We start from the raw sequence: 24,115 nt of genomic DNA, 5'->3' as shown, positions 1-24,115 counted from the left end.
AGGAGGAGCCTTTTTAGGTGGGGAGAAAGAAATACAAGGCGACCCTTGTCTCCTTACCTGTTTTCTTCACGCGTGTGGCAATCTGTGCTGTTGGGAGCGTTTCCTGGTTTTGCACACCCGGGCAGCATCCGCTGTCCTTGCTCCTTAACCATCTTGTGTCTCGGCAGTTGTGCTGCATCGCAGGCTCTTCACACACAGTGAGAGCTGGTGATGTTCTGTCCTCCTGCTTGATGCACGGGCTTGACTTGTCGGCCCCCCTCCCCCTTCACAGCCTGCTTGTTCCTTCTCCTCAAAGTCATCTGCAGAAGGACGTTTTGCAAACAACTGTCTGGTTGCTTTTAGGGTCAAGAAGGTGGGAAGTGTATGAATCAGGGCTGAAGACAGAGAGCCTCTGTTCTGCAGAATGTGCAAAGGAAGGTTGGCTAATGGAGCAGTGGAGTGGGATGATTTACAGGCTGGCATCACTTCATGTTTGCTGATTTCCCTGTAGTAGGGTTAAGCACATAATGGAAGTTCTGGAGAGGCAGTTGGATGAGGAGGAATTTCAGGCTTCCTGGCTGCCAGGTGTATGGAAAATAAAGAACTGAAATTCAGAGTTATGCAAATACAGGGTATGAAAATTAAACAGTTGCTGTGGGATGTTAGGGATGAGATTTGAGTTGCTGGCCATTTGAATAAATTAAATTATTCAAACGTGGACTGTTCTTAGCATTGTTCAGAATACATGTTGAGATGGTGCTGTGATCCTTGACCTTTACAGTGAAAATAAAGCTTTTTAAAACTGCCTAGAGTGTAGTGAGAGCAGTGCTGTGGTACCTGCTGTGGTCTGTGAGGACAGAAAGCTGTCAGCAGAATGGTGAGTTGCTGTATAGCTGTTAGCTCTTTCTCTCAACTTGTTGCTTGCATTGCAGTTTGCAGGTAACTCTGGTGTCCGTGAGGGCAGTGAGTTCCCACAGCAGCACGGTGTGCTGACCAGAGAAATGTTTAGCACAGAGCATCAGGTTTCTTAGCAACAACCTTCCTCTGTTTTACCTCTAATAGGACCGGTGTTCTGTACTCCTTTAACTGCTGGTTGCCAATTTGCTTTCCAGTTAACAGCAGAAGGAAGAAGAATAAACAATTGTTTTTTAGGACTGTTTCGCATCTCCTCACATGATGTCTTGGTGTGGCACTTGGAGGTCATGAGATGCTTCAGAAGCTGTTGAGTTTGGGGACCAGTGGGTCAAAGCCAGCTAAAGTGGGCAGTGGTGGTGACCCAGCCTGTGGCAGTTTGGTTGGGATGCACCTTTCCAGTGTATTTATCCTTCCACCTCCCTGAAGGCTGGAAAGGCTGTGGCTGAAGAAAGTGATGTCCTAAATAACTGGCTCAGAGCAGGTGATGCTGAAATTCTGTATGGCAGAAAAGATGTCTCTGGATCTCAGCCTCCTGTGCCAGTAGTTTGACCCCTCATTTTATAAAACCTTTAGGCAACCTTCATTATATATTCCAATGCTCCTCCTGCTCTCTTAGAAAAGCTAAATGACCTTGAACTCCTTTAGAGGTGTCTTCTGCTGTTAAGTAGGTGGCCTTTCTTGCATCGCTAACTCAGCTCTGAGTGGTGGTTCTTTTGCTTTGCAGGTGGTCTAGCTCTCCAGTCTGTGCTGAATTCCTTCTTGGTTCTTGGCTTCACAGAATAGCACAGAAACCCAGCAGCAGCATTTGGGGAAAGCTGGACAGCCTCTGTGCCCTCTCTGGAGAGGTCAGGGCAGGATATGTTCCTGCTTCTGAGAAGTTCCTGTGCACTGCAAAGCCCTTTGGATCAGTCTGCACCCCTCGCTGCTGTGGCTTTAATTTGGTGGCAGCTTTATGCAGACTTGAGAGTAGCCTCTTGAGACTTTTAGTTGTGCTTCTGCCTTTAAAAATAGAAATTTGGAGCATTGTGCTGTGATGGATTTGATTTTTAAAGCAAAGTGCCATAGAAAATGCCAGGTTATTCAGTTTTGGGTTTCATTTCACTTCCATTGCTTTATCCTCAAGCTTAACCCTCGGGCAGGGAAGACAGGGGGTAAGAGAGCAATCCAGACACTGTGCTGCACAGGCAACAGGTTCATGCTCAAAGGTGAACAGTTAACTTAGGAAATTGATTTGTGTTTGTTCTGTATTTTTGCTATGGCTTATAGTAGTGTTGTTGTATCAGTGTGCATGCTGCTGCAGTCCTGAGGCCTGGCAGCACAGGAGAATTCTTCATCAGTCTCAGAGTTAGCAAGTTTAATTTACAATGGATTTTGTAAATCGATTGTTGAAAACCTATCTGATAGACTGCAGGGTGATTGTCAAAGGTGAGTCATGATTGTTAGCATTTTTGTGCAAGCTTTTTTTCTTCAGAAATCATTGATTTTAGAGAATTATTAATTACTAAGATTTATGAGCAGCATTATAAGGACAGTGGCATATAACTGGGTTTCCTAGGGAAAAACAGGCAGCATATTGAGATTAATGGGTGGAGGGTAATATAGTACATACTCTTTATGCACAAAAAAGAGGCAGTGAGGATGAGGTCACTGTGGTGGTGCCTTGGCTGTGGAGTCAGTGTGGATGTGTAGGATACTCAGTGAAGTAACAGCTGCCTGCGGATTGTAGCATAAGGTTTTGCAGGGAGTGAAGAGCTGAGTGCCCAGTGCAGTGTTTGTTCTAACTATTTCATTGTATTCTGTGTTCAGCTTAATTTATTGTCAGAAAGACCCAAGTTCAAAGGTATTTTAACTTGCTCACTTTTTGAAATTTAACCAGAATGTTTCAATAGGAAACCAGACATCTTTGTTTTAATGTTAAATGAAATTCTGTGATGGGCTGACACCCCAGAGGGCTGTGTTGCCATTCAGCGTGACCTGGAGAGCTGGGCAGAGAAGAACCTCATGAGGTTCAACAAGGGCAAGTGTAGGGTCCTGCACCTGGGGAGGAAGAACCCCAAGCACCAGTAAAGGCCAGGGGTGGATCTGCTGGAAAGCACTTCTGAGCAGAAGAACCTGTCCACATTTTAAGTAATACTGCAAATCTGGAAAATAGTGCAGAGTTGCAAAGAAAATAGTCTTAACTCCCAACCATGAAGAGGAGCTTTTTTCTTTCAGAGGATAAACTGTGTATGTGGAACATCTCCAGTAGCCAAACCATGTTTGGATGGGGGGAACCGCAGTATGACTGGCTTAAAAAAAACGCTACACCATTAGAAAGTGCTTTTGTGATTTTTAAGGGGCATATATTTTGTGGCAACAGTATGAACAACCTGTAGTTGTAGCTTTCTTGATGGAGGTCTTATCACACTGGAAAGCTCTTGGTACTCTGTCTCTTTGAGTTCTCTAAAGCAGAAATCTGATTTTGCTCTAGCCAGTGTTTACTGTTTGGAGAGTTATTAATCTTTTTTTCAAATGAGTACAACTTAGTTCAGCTATACCAATCAATACATGAGAAACACCTTTAACCTATCAAGGTTTATTTTCCTGACTGGTGAATTATTTTATTATTAAATTGCCCTTCATTCCATCTTCATGACCAGTTGGCCACTCACACAAGTGAGTATAAGTATATGAATAGTTCTCTTACTAAAATTAACTGCAGAAACTTTCATAGATTAACTCTGTCACTTGAGAAACAGCACGATGACCTATGCTGAAACTGGCTGCTCATGCTTTGCCATCAGCTGAAGTTTGAGTTGGTGTCAGTCATCAAGTGAAACTGAGTTATTGCATCATGGATTCTGCTTTCAGTCTGCTCTCCTGTCCTGCTGCCAGCTGTGTGGGAGAGCACTCCTCATTGGCCAGCTTGCTTTTGGGTGTTCCTGAAGATAGAAATAGTATTGTGTGTGAATTTCAGTCCAGGAGGATGGGTAGTGCTCATGCACATGAATGCTTAGTGACTGGGAGGCTACTGTAAAAAAACCTAACAAACACCAAAAAACACACACAAAAAAAAACCAAAAAAAGCACCACAAACCAAACAAACAGACCACAAAAAAACCTAAACAAAACCCAACCAAACAACAAAAAAAAGCAAACACAACAAAAAAACCCAAACAAACAAAAACCAAGACCAAAGATGTAAGTATTGCTGGCAAAATGCTACCAAATTGATGTCACCTGCAGCAGTTCTTCTGTCACTTGCACCTGATTGTTTAAAAAAAGAAAAGGCTTGGAGATTAATTAAATCCCAAGAGGTTGCCATTCACATCTCTTATTTTCAGAAGTGATGCACAAGACTGACTTTCTAAAGGGCTGTTGGCTTTTCTCTTCCAGGTCCTGTTCAGAATCAGCTGATGCACTCACCAGATGGCCAGGGATACAGACATCAGACACCAGGGAAGGTTCCTCCCCATCAGTCTTTGGGACAGTATAACTACAGTGGCTCTCAGAATGTTCCTCAGTTAAACAATTATCAAGGACCTGGGCAGACTCTCAACAGACCACCAGTGGCACCTTTCTCTGGGTCACCAGTACAACAAACAGGTCCCGTTCCACAAGTGCTGCCTGGATTGCAAAACTCTGCTGCTGGATCACCTGCTGGGAGCTTTCCTCCTGGAGCTAACCCACCAGTGCTTTCAAACTGGCAGCACAGCCAGTCTCCTGTGAGCCAGCCAGTGGGGTCTCAAACCAGCCATTTGGCTCACATGACAGGGACAGGGTCAGCTCAGCCACCACTGTCCTTACCAGGAAATACAAATCCTCCAGGAAGTTACCAATATGCTGCTTCTCCAGGTGGTCCTCCGCTTCAGAACAGCTACATGAAGCCAGGTAACTATGACTTTGTGATGTTCTCTCCATGCCCATTTCTCAGCATCCTTATTTTAAAAAAAAAAACAACACAGAATTGACTCTGCAGCAGCATTTTGCTTGTGGAACCAAGATGTCAAAGCAGATACTTTGAGAATATGCACATCACAAATCCTGGGGTGGTTTATTTGGATCAGAGATGGAAGTTCTGTGTGCAGGTCAGGTGTTTCAGTTGGCTGAAGAAGGTACCACCTGAATGATGTCTTGTTGTTCTGGGAAGCCGTTTGTTGCTAATGCTCTTTCTGTGACCTTCACCACTCCTTGGGATGGCTTCTAGAGCATTGGCATGCTTCAGTCAAGTGGGAACTTGGGGAATTCACAGGTGAAAGCTGTGGTCCTGTTCAGTGAGTGTGGCCTTTCACAGTTTAAACCTTGTCAGCCTTCCTGTTAACCACTTGATCCAGGTAGTTCTCATGATGGTCTCCATCAGGGTGATGCAAACAACTTGAGTTCAGCCTGGAAAGCAAACTGGAAAGCATTCTATGCTGTTGGAATAGGGGCCAGTTGAGTGAAAAGTTTCCTTCCTCCAAACTCGTAATTTTCACTTTCTAATAGTAACTGTCAGCATTTAGAAAGTTCTCTGGAAGCATGAGATGCAAAGAATTACCTTGTCTGTTTCTGCTATTGGGGAAAAGCTTTTCTAACACTAAGTAGCTCTTGCATAACTTGTGATTATTATGAAAGCTAAGTTAATACTCAAGTTTCTCTTTGCCAAAGTGCTGTTTGTTGTTGTAGAGTTTTTTCTAACCATCCTTCTGAGCTAATAGGAGACATTTACAGAAATATTTTAAATGTTAAAGCAAATCTTTTTCTTATGAAATGTTTTTAGACTCATTAAAGAGTTTTTTTTAGTTATATGCCTGACCAATTCTGTTATGATATTCAAACTGTTTTAAGCCTGCAGAATTTATGAGACTATTTCTGGCAGTTTATTGGAATAAACAATTAGTACTTTGGAATTAGTGAGGAAAATGATGAGAAGTTTTAGAAAGTGGCACATGAAATAAGAGTGAGTGTCTGGAATTGGAGAATTTTTATATCTATTCAACAGTGAATCCTCCTGAGCAATTTCCCTGGTTATTTTTTGTAGAACAATGATCACTTTTAAAGTGTGTTTAGCTCATTTTGCTGATCATGCTTAATCTTAGAACAAATGTCTGCCAGCTCCCTGCCTATATGGCCAACTTTGGACATCCTCTCAGACACATTTTAAAACAGAAGCAATTAAAAACTTTCCTGTGACTTTTAACATGGAGGGTTAAACATTTCAGAGCAAAACACCTCACACTTGCACAGCAAGTTATTCAAACTGCACATTGCAGATGCTTTCCCAAGTGAAATCTTTTTCCCAGGTAATTTTAGTAGCTATAAAATCTGAATGTTTCTGTTTTGTGTCAGATTATTGAAGTGGAAGATGAGCATCCTGTCACCAGGCCTCTGTTCAGCCTCTAACTAGTTCATTCTACTCTAACATGGAGGCTGTGCTATAACTTTATGAAGTCCAGACCTAGTGATTGAAGTTGGAATGCTCTGTGTGCATCTTGGAATTCTTTCCGATGTTAACAAAAAGCTGAGAGAGATTGTGGATAAAAGCTGCAGGAACCCAGTATAAGAGTGTGACAGAAACCATCTGAAGTTGTGAAACCTTCTGCATGCATGTTGGGATTTATGTATCTCCTGCTGTTTTCAGCTGGGTTAAACTCCTTCTAAAAGTTAATCTCTTTACAGGATCAGCACCTCCACCAGTGACTCAGCCTTTAACTCCACTCCAGCCCCCTCCACCTTTAGGACCCCCACCAGTTGGTGGTCCACCTTTAATTAGACCATCAACACTGACAGCAGGACCACCTAACACACAGTCTCTGCTAAACTCAACTGCAAATCGAGAAGGTAAGAAACAATTTTCTCTTGTTGAATTAGAACGTTGCATCTTGCTGTAATATGCAACCTTTAAAGTCAGGTACACGGTTCTGGTAGACCCTCAAATAGTAAAACTGATGCTAACATAGCATAATTTTATCTGAAAGGAGCAGGTGAGGACCTGGAAGGAAGTAAAATATTTCTTGTTGACAGCTGTTAATAAAATAAAAATAATTAATACTCTGAAATTCATTTCTAAGTGGTGTTTAACATGGAATCATAGAATGGTTCCTGTAGCCATGCCTTATTCTTCTCTTCTGTGTAAAATCTCTGACATGACATCTTGGATTTGTTCATTTTCTGAAGGCCGTTAGTAGAGGCTGTTAGTGTCAGCTGTTGAAGGCAGATACCTGACTTCCTCTGTCTCCTGTGGGCCCTGCACAAATATGCCATTGTTTGAGAACCCATCAGGGCTGTGAATCAAACAGACCTGTAGCTGTATTGCATTTAGTGCCCGTGCTCCACGGGGCCATGTGGTAGCTGCCAGTTTCATTTTTACATACCTAGTTTGTTCTGTCACAGCTGCTGGTTCCTTGCATGTTCAGATTGACAGTTTCCTGTATGTAGTAGCTGTGTGAGTACAAGAGTAGTATATTCAGATTTAGCTTAGTTTGGAACATAGGAAAATCATTAGAAAGTGCTTTAGCTTTAAAAATCTTTTTTTCATAATGAAGAGAAATGTTTAGTGTGTGAAGTAGGTTGACTGCTGCATATGAGCAAGGCTCAACATACTATGCACGTTCCTTTCATGGGGTCACCTTCAAAGATTTTAACAGTAATTAAAAGTAAATTGAGTACCTCCTCCTTTGCAGTAGATAATTGGGTTTGTATATTTAGACACAGCTTACAAAGGCTCTCCTTCGGCAGCACTCTCTCGATGTCAAGGTTTTTCTGATCTCAGCTGGAATTTGTATCTTGACAGTCACACCCTGTGATAGGACAAGGGGCAGTGGATGCAAACTAGAACACAGGAAGTTCCACCTCAACATGAGGAAAAACTTATTTACTGTGAGGGTGACAGGGACAGGCTGCCCAGAGAGGGTGTGGAGTCTTCTCCGGAGACTTTCAAGACCCCTCTGAATGCATTTCTGTGTGACCTGCCCCAGGTGGTCCTGCTCTGGCAGGGGGGTTGGCCTCGGTCTCCAGAGGTCCCTTCCAACCCCTGACATTGTGTGGGTCTGTGACTGGTATGTCACCCTATCAGGATTGCTGGTATTTGGTGAGCAGTACTGGACCAAGTGTGAATGGAACTGAGTGTTTCTGTGAATTATCAGTGGGAAGAGTTCTTCAGGGAACTTGGTACCTGAATTTCAGGATACTTTGAAAACTGTAGCTGGCCTAGAGACACATCCTTTGATGGGAAGGAAATGTCCTTTGACACTTTGCTGCATCTCAGCTTGGAGGTCATGGAGAATACCTAATCTAAATTAATCTTAAAAGATCATTGAGCCAGAAGTGTAGGGACTTTGCTTTCCTTCTAAAAGATTGTGAGATTTTATTAATGCCCTTTAAGGTCATGTCAGCTGGGGAAGTGTGCATGAGGGTAAGAAGTGTATTTAATTCAGTTTTGCCCTGAGATAGAAACCAAGTAGATCCAAACTGCTAATCTTCATAGGAAGTAGGATTTCTTTGCAGTTACCTCATTACAATTTGTGAGGAACCTGTGGAAATTTTTACTGGGACTGTCTTTCTAAATAGGTGATGCTACATCTGCTGCCAGTGATGGGTCTGTGGTGCAGAACAGCTATGATGCAATAGAAGGTGGTGGCCTCATGGGTAAGGCTTTGGGATTAAAAATGTTTACTATTTTTTAAAATATAGTCTGGGAAAAATAGCAGCTTAGGCATTTATGTACAAATATATATGCTTGGTTTGATGTCTGTCTGGAAACTAAATATGACATTTGAGGCATTGACATTTAGCATATCTTTGCCTGTCAGGATGGGAAAACAGTTAAGAGCACTTGGCAAAGAGCACTGCAGTTCAGTTGTTTGCACTTAGAAACTGAACAACAACCAAAAGCCTTCCTGCTGTACTGGTGCATTGAGCAAGCTGCTGTTCTTCACTTAATTTTAACTGTTTGTCTTTTCTGCCTCTAGCAACTCCACATCCCTCTCCTGCACCCCCAAATCTTAAGATGAATAGAAGTGTTGGGTATTCATACCCTACCTTACCTCCAGGCTACCAGAATACTTCTCCACCTGGAGCACCAGGAATGCAAACATCTGCTTTGCAATATCCAGATGGATCAAAACATTTACAACAGGTAAAGATTGTCTGTTTTTTACCCCTGTACTACCCGTGGCACGTGTGGGTAAAGAGAAGTGGGGATTGGTGGGGATTGTGCATTTGTGGGGTGCAGCTTCTGTGGGTCACCTTTGTTTGAGATGTTGGGCATAGCCTGAAATGAATGCTTTTGCTGTCACCTTCATACCAGTTTGGAAAAGCTGTGCACCAGCTCTTTCTGACGTGTTCTAGCCTCCTTTTCAAAATACTTCTCTTAAAACTTTCAGCTGCTTTTGGCATGTTTTCCCTTCCCTTGAGTTGTTATTGTTAGCTGAAGTATTTGGGGCTTTCTCCTGAACTTTCAAAGCCAACTGACCAACACTGTTGCCAGCTAAGCCTCTTTATCTCAAGAGCTATGTAGCAAATGTGTGCTAGCTTTTACCTCTGTTGTGTTACATGTCCAAGTTTATGTAAGAAGTAGTATTTCTAAATATATCGTTGTAATACAATGGCAGTTAAAACACATTTTTTAAAAAATGAAAGGAAATAGGTTTGCTTTTTAAATGAGATGTCAGTTTCATGCAAATGATTGGTGCTAATTTCTAAAATTTTATTTGACTCTAGCCTGGCCTGGGCACTAATCACTTAACTGCATCTATGGGTAGCCTGAGTCTACAGCAAGAAGGATTAAAACCTGTTAATCTTCTTCAAGAAAGAAATATTCTCCCTACAACCCTCTTGAAGGCTCCTGTCCCAAACTTGCATGAAGAGATCCAGAAGCTCAACTGTAATCCTGAGTAAGATTATCAATTTGTTACAATTAATCAAAATAAACTGAAGTATACCTTCTTACTTGTTAACATAACTTTTCACAAAACATTGATTTAATTTTGTGAGTGAAAGACATTGAAAACAGACCTCACTGTGTTAAGATAAAGGGGGTAAGTGGCTCCAACTTTGAAGTGGGGAAAATTATCCATGTGGGAAGTATGAAGAAAAATGTTGTTTGCAAGGCACCAGTTGGTAGGCAGAATACAAAACCTTCACAGTAGAGCTGGCCTTGAGTAGGATTGAGAAAAGATCTGAACTAGGAGTTAACTCACTTAAATGAGGTACACCAAAAAGATTGAGAATGCAGATATATGAGCGACCTCTGTACTGAAGTAACCATTGAAAAGAGTGCAAGAAATGGAATGTCGAACACAAGGCTGGCAATTGGTTAATCAGATCCTCTCTAAGGAGACCCACCAGTATATAACCAGGTTCTGCACCTTTGCAAGTCTTTTTATGATAGATAGAGGAAATAAGTTTCTTTATGAAGTTAGTCATAGCAATAAGCTGGACTGGATTTGCAAAGGTACTGTTCACATCTGCACTTGGTGGAAACCACCGAGTTCTGAAGTCCCTAAAATGACTGGGGTTGTTTATAGTTATTTTTGTGTAGCTTTAAGACAGCTTTTTAAACTTTGCTGCTTCACATTTCTATATAAGGCCACCTCAAAATGGTCCAAAGTAACACTTAGTATGTAAAGATTTGGTGCAACTTTGAACATTGCTAGGCCTAACTGTGATAGAATGACTAAAATAACACTCAGTTCTGTGTAAAAAGCATGTGTATAAAATAACAGAACTCAGAGTATGTACTATGGTTCAGGCTCAGACTGAAACAGCCATTTGACAGAGCTGGAGAAGATCCTTTATCTGGAAACAGAATTTCACCAGCTTGAGAAAAATATAGAAAAAAAATATATAAAGGATGCTCTGTACTACTGAAATAATAATTTTATTATCTGAAAGCCTCTGAAAATAACCCTTTGTCCTCCATGTAGGTTGTTCCGCTGTACCTTGACTAACATTCCTCAAACTCAGGCCTTATTGAATAAAGCCAAACTTCCTTTGGGGCTCCTGCTTCATCCTTTCAAAGACTTATCGGTATGACAAATATTCACAACTTTAAATGCTCAAGTATCAACTATGCCTGTATAAAGTCCAGAGCTGGACAATGAACTATAAAAGAAGGGCAAGCACACTGGCTAATCTTGGCCCACAGAAATTACCCTGGTAACTAACATTTCCCTGTTTCATACAGTTCACTGTAATTTTTCTGAAATTTATCTCCCTGCCATTTTTAAGCTTTCAAGCTTCACTTTTTAATTAAAAAACCCTCCCAAACCTCAAAATCCCAGAAGCTTAGAGGCAGCACAGCACTCGGGCTGTGACTGAAAGCAACATCTATAAATTCCTATATTGCTTAGCTATCTTTATCTTGTCACACATCAGTTCTAGTTATTGATTTCCTATGCAAAACCTAGTATTAATTTCTAAATAAGAATTAACAAACTGAAAGGCATTTGGATGTCCTCAAATCACCAGGAGACTCTGTGAATGTAGCATGCCTCTTTTAAATGCTGTTGGTTTTCACAATTCAAGTAATTTTTTTCGAAGATGTGGGGCTTTTTGCCTGATTTGTGATGTGTTATTTGGTGTAGGACTTGGTCTTAAACCATCAGTGTAAAATTCAAGACTTTAGAGGCCAAGTTTGACTCTAATCAAATAGATTGGAGCTCAGTTCTGAGCATTTGTCTTATGAAGGAACTGTAGGATGCTGTGAGTATCCAGAAATACTTCTTCCTTCAACAAACGTGCTCTGACTAGCTAACCAGGAAGCCGAGAGTGATTGATGTTGTGGTAGATGAAGAGCTATAGTGTGGTGATGCTTTAAAACAGGAAGATTTTCTTTTCCAGCAATTGCCTGTGGTCACCTCAAGCACTATTGTGAGATGCCGTTCCTGCCGGACGTACATTAACCCTTTTGTCAGCTTTCTAGACCAAAGGAGATGGAAATGCAATTTGTGCTACCGAGTGAATGATGGTAGGTTCTACATATGCTCATGGCTTTAAACTGCTAAGGTTAACCTTTCTCACCTTCACCTTTGGACTGTACTGCTGTTGGTCCTGGTGGTCATTGCCAGTCATGCTGGGGCTGAGAGATGCGAGGAGTGTTTCCTGTGGGCTGGGACAGTGGTGTCAGTCATGGACTACAGGGAGTCTGATGTGGTCTCCCAAGGTTTCCCAGCAGGTGACAGAGGAGCTGCCCTGCCTAGTGTAATTTTCCAAGAAGTGTTGCCCAACAGGCACAAAAAAGTTGATGTGTTTGTTTAAAAATGCACCACAGCTTGTACTAGTGTGAGGTAATAATATATCAACTCATCTGCACAGTTCCTGAAGAATTCATGTATAATCCTGTGACAAGAGTTTATGGAGAACCTCATAAAAGACCTGAAGTCCAGAATGCTACTATTGAATTCATGGCTCCATCTGAATACATGGTAAGGCTTTCTTTGCTTTTTGTTATTCTCTCCCTTTATTTCACTTCAAGAGGGAGGTCAGAAAAAGTCTTGTTCCAGAGGGTGCTTTCCAGCTCAGTAGAGCAGTTGGTGCCTCAAGGAGTGCACCTGATGGGAACTCTTGGGAAGAGCTACAAATAGTTCTCCATTTCTCAACATTTATTACATCAAACTTGTCCTGTATTTAGAATATGTGGGTGTTTGTAGGTCTTCTGGAAGAAAACTACACTTCTAGAATCCCCCAATAAGGGACAAATGCATTTAGAATTTCTAGCTGTGCTGTTTTAAGAGTTTAAACTTGCAGTGGCATGAATAAACCCAATCTAATAAATGTCATTTTGAAGATTAAAGGTATTTTTTTCTGTTCTCAGCTTCGTCCACCTCAACCACCTGTGTACCTCTTTGTGTTTGATGTCTCTCATAATGCAATAGAGACAGGATACTTGAATACAGTCTGCCAGACCTTGTTAGACAATCTTGACTTGTAAGTACCTTTTTCATACCATCTTCTATTTTCATCCTCTTATGAAACTTGTGATAGAAACCAGCATGCCAGGACTTCCTGTCTAGAGAAGCTTTTATAGCAGGTTAGAAATAGCCCATTTTGTATTAAAATGCAGCATAAAGCTGTAGGCTTTTTCCTTTAACACTGATATAAAATATAGTTTTGAGGCTTGTGTCTTAGTCTGACCCTTTCCTATCTGCTTCACCAATCCCAAAAAGGAATAAACACCGTTTTTTGAACTGTAAGTATTTTCTGAAAGAAATTAATAACTCTTAATAAACTTTTAATGAAATACATGCTATTTGAATTTACATAAATGCTGCTTGGTATTTTGCAGCTTGTTTCTTCCTTTTCTTCCATTTCTTACTGCCCTCTCAAAAATGCTCTTGAGGTGGCTCTACTATGAGCTCCTTTTTTTGGTGGTTGTTTTTTTTTGAGTTTTGTTCTCCAAAATGACTTAACTAACTGCTTGTTAATAACCTTGGGCAGGTGCAGTGGATGTTTGTGGTTTGTTGTTTTTTTAAAAAGCCTGCAGAAATGAAATTTCATCTTGCTAAATGCCATATGTCTCATTTTTAGGCTTCCTGGAAACACTAGAACAAAAATAGGCTTCATAACATTTGACAGCACAATCCATTTCTACAGTCTTCAGGAAGGTCTCTCTCAGCCCCAGATGCTTATAGTTTCAGATATTGAAGGTATGCAGAAATAACTTGTGATTAGTATTTGCCAGTGACTGCTGGTTTTGACAGCCTTTTTAAAAAATGTATCTGATGGATTTTCTGGATCAGATCATCAGTCTCCTTACTAATGGCTTTAAAAGTAGCATATGTCTGTGTTTATGAAGCCCCTGATGTCTAAGCAATGCTGTGACCTTCCAACATGAAGACAGCCTTCCTAGCTTCTAATTTAATTTGTACAATTATCTAGATTTCTCTTATGATCCCAAATACTGATGCTTGGTAAATTGCTGTAGATTCAGTGGTGACTGATGCTTAGTGCTTGTTCTTCTGCCTTTAGTTTCAAGTCACCTTTCACTGCATGTTATGAGGTAGGGCAGAGTGAACACTAGAAAATCTTGACTGTGCGTTTTTACTTAATGGTCTTGATTATCCTTTGACCCTGATTGGTCTTCTGACGTAGCATTCTAGCCATGGGGAGGCTTATGACAAAAAAGGAAATCCACATAATTAGGTTTAAATGGGTTTTCACACTGATACTGTATTTTTTCAATAGGTATAATGGCTAGCAGATACAATTGGGGGAAGCTTGTTGTGTGTTAAAAAAAATAAGTTAAATAGTCTTTTTTTTTTTTCCTTCCAGATGTATTTATACCAATGCCAGAAAACTTACTAGTAAATTTAAATGAAAATAAAGAGGTAAGAACCACATTAAATAACTGGTGACATTTATACAGTTTGAGATGTGCTCGATAATTTCTTCATTACTTACTGTAATTTAACACTAACAGTTTAAATGCCAAGTTTGAGGTGGGAAAAAAGAGGTCTAAATTTATCAATGTTACTGAAAAGTTTTCCAACCTGAAACAAGACAGTACTTTTGCTGGTGCATTTTCTTTGCCACCTTAATATTAGAAATGTTAATACGTGTTTATGTGTATTCAGCAATCAGCTCTGTAAGAGCAAAACTCCTAAATGTAAGCATTTTTGTTTTCTTAATTATAGCTAATTCAGGATCTGCTGAGGAGCCTGCCACAGATGTTTACCAAGTCCCTGGAAACTCAGAGTGCTCTGGGGCCTGCATTACAGGCTGCCTTTAAACTGATGTCCCCCACTGGAGGTAGAATCTCTGTCTTCCAGACACAGCTTCCATCTGTGGGAATGGGAGCTCTGAAGTCACGAGAAGAGCCAAACCAAAGAGCAGCTGCAAAGGTTAGAAAAGCAAAAAGGTTGAGAGCACAGTCTGCCCTGTTCTGTACATGGAGGTGCTTCTGGGATTGCCTGTTCTAGGTTAATGTTGTGGTTCTCTTCTTGAGCTAACCTTCTGTTGTTTATTTGTGTGAGATATTACTGACATCAATGATGGAGAATCAATTATTAGTGTGCCTGAAAACAGGCAATAAATGTGTTAATCTGCTAGAATGTCCCTTATATTTGTAATGCTCTCTTGTATTAACAGGACATTCATCTGACACCATCAACTGATTTTTACAAGAAGTTAGCCTTGGACTGCTCAGGGCAACAGGTTGCAGTGGATTTATTTCTTCTTAGTGGACAATATTCTGACTTGGCTTCTCTAGGTAAGTCATATTAAGCTGTTTTGGGTGTGTACTTTTGGCAAATACATGCAATCTACAGTAACAGTATGTGAACCTGATCTGAATTAATCTAGTGTGTTAAGATGAAAATTCATCCTTGATGAGCAGTGACAGAAGTATTAGTCTTCCCTGATTTAACCTAAATGTTTTGATAGTCTCCCCTAAAGAGCCACAGTTCTTTGTGATTCTGGTATAAGTGGCTTAAATACTCTCCTTTTATGTCTTTTTAAACACTGGTATAAACAACTTCAGAGTAAGCTTCATTTGCATTTTAATTATTTTTTCTCTATCTAACCTGACTTTTGAATGACAAAGTACCTGTAATTTCAGGCCAATGGAAAACTATTTCACACCTGAAATTACATACATACTTGAACATACTAGTTTATAACTGTTTCACAGAGCTCTTCACAGATGTGAACACTTTAATAATTAAAGAGAACATTGCATTCAAGTGGTATATTGAAAGCCCACAGCAGCAGCTGTCTGCACTCTGCCAATGGCTGTTGGTTTTGTTTCAGGTTGTATATCAAGGTATTCTGCAGGCAGTGTCTATTACTACCAGTCTTACCATCATAAACACAACCCTGTCCAGGTGGAGAAGTTGCAAAAGGAACTGAAAAGATATTTAACTAGAAAGATTGGGTTTGAGGCTGTCATGAGGATAAGATGCACCAAAGGTTTGACCAGTTTTGTTGATTTTTGAGGGGGTGGGACAGATGGAAAGTGGGAATTTGCTGTTATTTGGGAATGTTTTTATTGGTATTTTGAGTGTTATGTAAGCTTAAAAGGTTAAAAGACAAATACTAGAAAAGTAAAATTCACTGCCAGGAATCAGACCATTTATGAAAGACTGAATTTGCAGTATCTTTACTGACATCCAAGTTCCACTTTAGAATGGTTAAAACTGGAAATCTTGTTATTTCAACAAGGGACTTTTTTATGGTCTAGAGACTTGGTACTGCTGCATTGATTTAAATTCCTGCTTCCTGGTAGGCTTTGTGAATTCTATGGATTAGTTGTCTGTTTGGGGTGTTTACCTTTCCTGAAAATACTTTATTTCATTGAGAAGGATCTTAGCATTCTGGTACAGAGCCATCTAACAGTGATGGCAGATGTGTAAAAGCTGTCAGTAGTTCACAACTATAGAAATAAAAGTGACTTGATGCAATGCTTACCTTGTAGGTCTTTCCATTCATACTTTCCATGGGAACTTCTTCGTAAGGTCTACAGACTTGTTGTCCTTACCCAACGTAAACCCAGATGCAGGATATGCTGTGCAAATGTCAGTGGAAGAGAGTCTGACTGATATGCAAGTAGTTTCCTTTCAGTCAGCTCTCCTGTACACATCCAGCAAAGGTAAGATCACAGAGTCACAGAATCCATCTGGTTGAAGAAGACTTTTAAGATCGAATTCAACTATAACTTGACTTGCCATTAACCTGACTCTACCAAGTGCAGTACTTAAACCACATTCCCAAAGAAACCCAGGTAATGTTAGCTGCACTAACAGGACAGTATTCAGACAAGTCTTTTTGTGTCCAGTTATCAGCTGCAGGTCAGTTGTAGGAACTTACAAAAACTATTTTATCCAATATCAACATCATGGCTGTGAGGTGTTACTGCACGTTGTTGATATTACTTTGTCTTCCAGACCAAGAAGCTTTTTGGGAAAAGTAATTCTGGTCTGAGAATAGGTAGACTTAACCTAGAAACTGACAACTGTTTTTAAAAGCTACTGGAATGTCCTGATTCATTAGTTGTATGGTAAATTAATATTTTTTTTTCTTTTTGCTGTTGAATAAACTGCCATTTCTTGTTTCATAAGACAAGTTATGTTTGAAGACTAGAGATTTGTTTTATTGCAGGTGAAAGACGAATTCGTGTCCACACTATGTGCCTACCTGTGGTAACAACACTGAGTGATGTCTACCTGGGGGCAGATGTTCAAGCCATCACGGGGCTGTTAGCCAATATGGGTAAGCAAGATAAGAGCTTATTTGGATATGAATAGAGGATATCCCTAAAGCTCCAAGCAGTAATCCTCTGGAAAGCAACCTTAGAAGAAAATATTCTCTAAGTGTACCTTCTAAGCTGCAAACTGAAGAGGTTTTTTTTAATGCTTGGCTTAGCTGAGGTATCATAATGTAGTCACCTGGACTTGGTCTTAGTCTGGTGCATCATCAGGGGCATTTTTTTCTGAATCATTTGTCTTTACTTCCTTTATATGTAGTAAAAGCTTAAAGTGCATAAAAGTGTATTTTAAAATGAGCACAGTGAAGATGTGACTGTATCCCTGCTGAGTGAGGACAGGCCTCTGACTGGAGATCTGCTCTCTCCTTAGCTGTGGACCGCTCAGTCTCTGCCACCCTGAGCGATGCTCGGGACGCCCTGGTCAACGCTGTCATCGATTCTCTGTCCGCTTATCGCTCCTCAGTGCTGAGCATCCAGCAGCCTGGCCTCATGGCCCCCCACTCCCTGAGGCTCTTCCCTCTCTATGTACTGGCACTCTTAAAACAGGTAAGAGTTAGAAGGAAGCTGTGCCAGAGGATGATGGTCTGTTTGGTGTGTAAACCTGAAGTAAAAGGACTTTTCTTTATGGACGAAGCATCTTATCTCTGTCAGTATTTTCATAGGACTCAAAATTGAGAAGTTGCTTGGTTTAGATTGTCTAATAAATCAGCCTTCCTTCAATCTGCCATTAGAGTGCTGAGATGCTTCACAGATTTGACAACAGTCCTTGCACAAAGTTCTCTCAAGATGACAGTTCAATTTCTCTGCATCTCAGAAATTGATGACTTGAAAGGTCAATGTAGAACAAAGCCTATTAAATTGTTTCTCAGGCCTGGGTGTAGACAGCATACAATTTACAGGTGGTGAATATGTAGTTTTATCTTGGAGTCTGTTAAGTTATAAAAAATTTTGGGATTTGGAGACTTTTGCAGAAACTATGGAGAAGTAAAACTGCAGTGATAAAATACTGTATTTTGAGAAAATACTTAGGGCTCAACTCTGAGACTTTTAAGTAAGTTAGAAATAAACAGTAGTTGATGTGCTAAATTCAGCTTATCTCACTTTGCTTTAATGGCCAATGAAATGCCTGGTTGTTTGCAGAAAGCTTTTCAAACTGGGACAAGCACACGTTTAGATGAGCGCATTTTTACCATGTGTCAAGTGAAGAACCAGCCCCTTGTTTACCTCATGCTTATGACACACCCCAGCCTGTACAGAGTGGATAACCTCACGGATGAGGTGAGTGTTGGATTGCTCTCTCTGTTTGTCTGCTCCCAAAGATTTGTAAGATGGGAAAATAATCTGTTAGAAATCCCCCAAGTTTTCCACTTGAAAGCTGCAGAGCTGGAATTTATGGTTTCGTATTTTCCCGTTTGTTTGTATTTATGGATTCGTTATTTGGGGTTGGATTGATGAATTCCAGAGAGAAGCTGTGCTGTGGATGGCTGGATGGCTGGCTGGATGGGGAAGGTTTTTTCTAAGTTAATTTCATTCTTTGCCTGGTGTCATTACCGCACACTCTAAATCCCATGTACATAAAGACAGTGTAACAAATGCTTTAATTTTTTTGTCCCTCTGTAGCTTCCTCTATTTTAAAATGTCCAAGTAGTTCTGTGAACAGTGAGAAAAAGTTTATGTAAGAGCCTGAATAATTTTAGAAATTGCATCTTTTGTACCTAACAAATCTGATATTTATGAGTCCTATAACTAATTAGATTAGTTGATGAAGCACATCCACTCTAAATAAATCATTAAGAGATTTATTAGTAAATTAGGCACTTGAAGTATGACTTCAACTAAAAGGGTCCAGCTTCAGTGGTCAGTGTAATATGTCCTGTCCTTATTTAACCTTCTGTTCTTGTGCCTGCCTCAATGCATCAAGATGTGAACTGCTGCTTTTTCTTCTTTCTTTTTCCTTTAGGGAGCTCTTAACATAAATGACAGAACTATACCTCAGCCACCTGTCCTCCAGCTGTCTGTGGAGAAGCTGAGCAGGGATGGTGCTTACCTAATGGATGCTGGCTCTGTAAGTTGCATGGTGGGGATTTTAAAATGTGTACAGATCTATTTGATGCCTTTTTTCTGAGAACTCAAAATGTGTAGGAGACTGCTGAGGTGTAGCTGTGCATTGGATTAATGTTGTTGCTGGGTATCTTCCAGGTAATGTTTCTGTGGATTGGGAAGAACTGTGGGCAGAACTTTATCAGCCAGGTCCTTGGAGTTCCAAATTATGGCTCAATACCCCAGAATATGGTACGTTCTTGCTTTGCTCTGCACCAGTCCTACTGCCAGAACACTATTTTCAAGAAACTGAAACACCACTCTTCAAATGTTAGCCCTCTAGTTATATATCACAAAACATGTCTCTGGTTTTCTTTTATACCTTATTAGATAGTTGGGCTATGTCAAGTGTTCCTTTTACTGTTGGTCTGAAAAATCCTCCTGTATGTATTAATGAGGCCCTTTGCCTTTTAGACACATCTCCCAGAACTTGAAACTGCAGAATCCGTCAGAACAACAGCTTTCATTTCATGGCTAAGGGAACAGAGACCTTTCTTTCCTATACTATATATAATCAAGTAAGTGGGTGTTTTAAGTATTGTTCTTCTTTAGGGACCTCTCAACAGGAACATATTTGGATATCATGTACTGAACTTCTTTAATGGGAGTTTTAACAATGGTGCATGCTGTGCATAACAGATTTGACAATGGATATGACTTGTTATTAATTGTCTCCAGTCAAAATTTCCACAAACTAAAAAAGACTAAATGTCAGAAAACAAGTTGGATAAATTAAATAAATGCTGATAAGTGCCCTTAGTGTTGGGATTAATAACAAGAGCTATTTAAGATCCTCTTTTCTTATGTCCTTAAGATCTTGAAATATCTTGCCACTTGACCTGGAACTTTTTGAATGCATTGCACTGTAGATCTTGGCAAATGTTTATTTCACTGACTATATTTTCATTTTTAAGGGATGAGAGTCCATTGAAAGCAAGTTTTCTGCAAAACATGATTGAAGACAGAACAGAATCAGCCTTATCATACTATGAATTCCTCCTTCATATACAGCAGCAAGTGAATAAATGAAACACTAGCCTTTGGCTCACTTCTTTAAGGAAAGATTTTGCAGTAAAGAACGATTGTCCTTGTATTATCTTCATTAAATCTGTGGCCTGAGGCAGTTGATGAGAACTTCTCACTGTGATTTCAACAAACTAAAGCAAATAAAGGACCACATCTAAGAATCAAATGTGCAACTACGTAATATTGTACCTTAAAAAAAAAAGAAATCAAACTGTTGGAACTGGTTGAGCACCTTTAATTTGCTGCAAATCATGTTTTTACTGTTAGTAGTTGCAGCATGAAGTACATTTACAGAGGCAATACTGAAAAGGTGAAATACATTTTGTAAAATAAAGAGTTCTTTGTTGTTCAAAATGTATATTTCTGTAACTCTGCTTTTTTTTTTTTTGCTGCTAGATATAAAACCTCACAATACTGATCATGATTTGCAGGGAAATTTTATCTAAGTGCATCCAGTGATTACAGACAGCATCTCAGTATTCAACCTAAGGCTTAAAGTAGCAATGAAACGACTGTTCATTGTGAAACGAACAAATATGTATAATCCAGTGCTTGGATTGGATTATGGCTAATAGGACTAAAGGTAAGCTTCACCTGGATGAGAGGACTGAATCTGGTAAAGCTTTTAATAAGTCAGTATTCTAATTAAGAAAAGAGTGGAGGAGTGGGCTTTCTATGAGACAAAACATCAGTGGCTGAGTGGGCAGCAAAAGCAGCTTTAGGTAGATGACAAGCTTCGTTTTTCCTCAGTAAAAGGAGTAGTTTTTAATTTCAGCTTGTGAATGGTGTGTGAGGGGAAGGGCAAGGAGGGTTATCCCAGATTTTTTTTCTTTATGCTTAATAGACTTTTGGCTCTTGTTTACGTTAAATGAATGTCAGGCCCTTAAAATCTGGAGTTCCTGAGGCGAGTTTGTATGGTGGAACTTCAGGCTTAATGTTCTGAGACAAGGTTGACTATTCCAACATCAAAATTGGAAAAGAAATTGCTTTTCCAAAGCAAATAAGATTGTATTGTGTTGGAAGATTTATAGTTTGAGACACGCTTGAAGTTTTCAATTATTATTTTTTACTGCAGCTGTGTAATGAGTCTAGGTCCAAAGCCAGTGTGCACCAAATAAAGGCTTTACATATACTCTCAGATCCCTGCCAGAGCTACAGATGGAAGTTGACATTGAACTTGCAGTGAGAATTTATATGCAAAAATCATTTTCAAAAATTGTATTGATAATTGTTCTGCTTTGGAGATTAAGCTGTCATTGATAGATACCAACATAAAGAGTATTTAAGTTACTGTGCCCATGGGAATGTTTCATATGGAATAATCTTGATTTGCTGTTGTGTTTGATAGTGGGAAACGTAAAAATCTTGCAAAACTACTTCCTGGGGCAAGTAACTTGAAGAGCTAAAACACTTCTAAGGGGTCAAAGGTATTGTGATTAGAGCAGTTAACTTCTATTTTGTGATAGAAATGTCACAGGACATTATGGGGCAATCATCTGCTGCCACCTGAGGTTGTAACTGCACGTGATTGTCAGGAGTTGCCTTATTTCAGGGGAGGAGTTTCTTTGGGGAAATGGTTCTTGTCGCTTGAGCACAAGAAGCTGAAGTTCAGAATAATGTCTAAAATAGCATGAGAAGACTTTTATGGAACCAATTGAAGCTTCCCTGTCTGCTCTCTCTGTAGCAAACAGGAGTATATTTTACTTGAACAGCTTTTCAGAGAATTGCACAGTTTCTAGTCATAGTGAAGAGGTTTCTTAAGTTTTGACAGTAAATTTTTTTCCCTCTTTAAATCATAAACGGAAGCTATGCACTTGCATAGGTTATAACTTAAACCTTGTGTTTTGGGTATATTATCACCCACATGTTGAAAATCATCCATCTAACAGCCCACCTGGTTCTTGCTGTGACTGTATTTTGCTACTATATCCCTTATTTTTTTTTAAGAATGTAAATGTTGGAGATGGGTTCGTTGCTTTATGTACATCAGACTAATGGCTCAAGATGTCAGTTTTTATGGCAATTAACAATTTTGAATTAGGGTCCCTAAGTTTTACAGAGCAAAAGATGATAAACAAGAATCAGATGAACCCTCTTGGAGTTCTCTTCACCAGAGAAGAGATTTCTGTACTGAACTTTGTTAGTTTATCCCCTCGCAGTGGGGAAGGCCTGCTGGTTCACCTGGTATTGCCATGAGGGCAACACAGGACAGATGAACACACAAACTACCTATAATGTGTCATTTTTACCTACAATTGAAACATGAGGACACTGAAGATGATCTGCAAAAATAGGCAAGAGTGGCTCTGGTATTTAGATCTCAGCCTGACAGCTCTACCACTGCAAATGTACTCTATTTTTCTAGTTGAAGACTTTTTTTGTTTTTAAACTATTTCTGTATTTGACACGTTAGTGTTCAGCCAACATTGTTACCATCCATTTTACTTTGCTTTCATTATTGTTTTAATTTAATATATAGTCTAAGTCCACATAGACTGTGTTGCAATAACTAGAATGATTCACTTTTATTTAGAATTAATTTCTTAACAGAATTTAATAAATGGCTGTTAAATAAGGGACCATTAAATGTGATTTTAAGGTTCTGTTTACTATTATGGATGTAATCCTTATAGTAAATTTAATTTTGTAAAGTAGTGTATAATATTGTAATATTAAATCTTTTTTTTCTGAACTCAAACATTTGATCTTCACTATGAAGTTATAAATCTTCCCCCTTCTGAATCTGAGACAGGATTTACTTGTCCTCCTTTTTACAGTTTGTAATTTTCACTGTTTTATTCCTGTAAAAAGTCATTTGTAACACATGCAAATGCTTATTTTATCTGTGCTAATTTATCAGATTTGGCTACTCAATAAAATTAATTGAAAGAACTCATACAAGTCCATCAGTCCTTTCTTATAGATAAAAGTATTTGATCAATTGAGATAAATAACATGTACCAACAAGTGATGACTTCTACTTTTAGCTAGAATGTAATATTTAGGTGATGCAAACTGAGAGGGGAATTTGAGAAAATTAGCTCCAGCTGACTCAAACTTTTCTCCTGTCCCTGGCAGTTTTTGTCCCTCCAGAGCATTCCTGTCAGTCAGCACTGCTGGTCAGTGCTGTGCCCCTCTGGCTGGAAGTTTGTCTCAAGAGTCAGCTGCCGTTGATGGTGGAAATTCAGCCTTCAGCAGTGTTCCCCAGATGGTGATCAATTTCGTTGTAGTTAATCTTGTTTCAACACCTTGTTGTGATAAGTCATTCCATCTTGTGCTTGTGAATTTTTTATGAGCTGTCATTAGTGCTGCTTCTGGTTCATTGTACCTAAGTTAATGCATGAGTTTGGTGCTTTGACCTCTGCACTGAACAGGTTTTGAGTACAGAATTCTTGTCATTCTCTAAATCACTTAGCATTGTAGAAATACTAATTGGACTTGCCAGCACAAAGCTTTTTCCCCCTGTACATGTAACAATCCATCCTGCTGCCGAATTTCACCCTCCAGCTGTGGCTCTGTGTTCCACATGCACCATCCGAGCACTGGTGTTTGGAATTCCAAGTACAGGGCCTTGAAGTAAAATCCTGCCTCTCACGAAGCGCCTGTGGTGCGGTCTGTGAGTTCTGGGGCCCAAGACATTCAGGGTCAAGGAGGCTGAAGGTGATTAGTTCTAAGTACTGTTGGAAAGCACACACGTCACTGTCTGAATGTGCTTTGGCTTTCAGGTGCTTCTGCTCTTGTGCGTTGGCCCGGGAACCCTGTGGCCTGGTTCTGCCCCTGTGTCACCCGGGCAGCGCGGGGGGCTCGGCAGGTTAAACGTGGGAGGCTGGAAATGAAAGGGAGGGGCTGCCTGGCGCTCTCACCTGGCTGCTGGGCCGCTCTCGGGACGGACACGCACAAACCCCGCCGGGCCCGCCTCCCCTCACGGCTCCCGCC

At 40.0% G+C, this 24,115-nt stretch overlaps 2 protein-coding genes across 2 annotated transcripts in view; both read left to right on the top strand.

Annotated features, from left to right (window-relative positions):
* The first annotated feature begins 568 nt into the window (after positions 1-568).
* On the top strand, positions 569-20,537 carry SEC24A (SEC24 family member A). Its single transcript, XM_009995466.1, has 23 exons — positions 569-611; positions 4,270-4,764; positions 6,532-6,693; positions 8,422-8,499; positions 8,823-8,989; positions 9,574-9,746; positions 10,779-10,881; positions 11,695-11,821; positions 12,169-12,278; positions 12,668-12,780; positions 13,381-13,499; positions 14,125-14,180; positions 14,487-14,693; positions 14,941-15,061; positions 15,601-15,759; positions 16,265-16,438; positions 16,948-17,058; positions 17,424-17,599; positions 18,194-18,331; positions 19,014-19,118; positions 19,253-19,345; positions 19,568-19,671; positions 20,068-20,537. The coding sequence occupies exons 1-23, from the start codon at positions 569-571 to the stop codon at positions 20,180-20,182; spliced, it is 3,249 nt and encodes a 1,082-aa protein (XP_009993768.1). The 3' UTR covers positions 20,183-20,537.
* Positions 20,538-20,743: 206 nt separating this feature from the next.
* Positions 20,744-24,115, top strand: part of CAMLG (calcium modulating ligand) — an 8,110-nt gene continuing 4,738 nt past the window's right edge. Inside the window, exon 1 of the mRNA XM_009995780.1 lies at positions 20,744-20,762. Within this exon, the coding sequence (XP_009994082.1) occupies positions 20,744-20,762 (19 nt within the window). The remainder of the gene's footprint in view (positions 20,763-24,115) is intronic.

The sequence above is a fragment of the Chaetura pelagica genome, unplaced genomic scaffold, assembly GCF_000747805.2.
Source record: "Chaetura pelagica isolate M959 unplaced genomic scaffold, ChaPel_1.0 scaffold420, whole genome shotgun sequence".
NCBI lineage: Eukaryota > Metazoa > Chordata > Aves > Apodiformes > Apodidae > Chaetura > Chaetura pelagica.
Note: the sequence above shows the minus strand (reverse complement) of the source record. Positions and strands in the feature narration are given on the sequence as shown.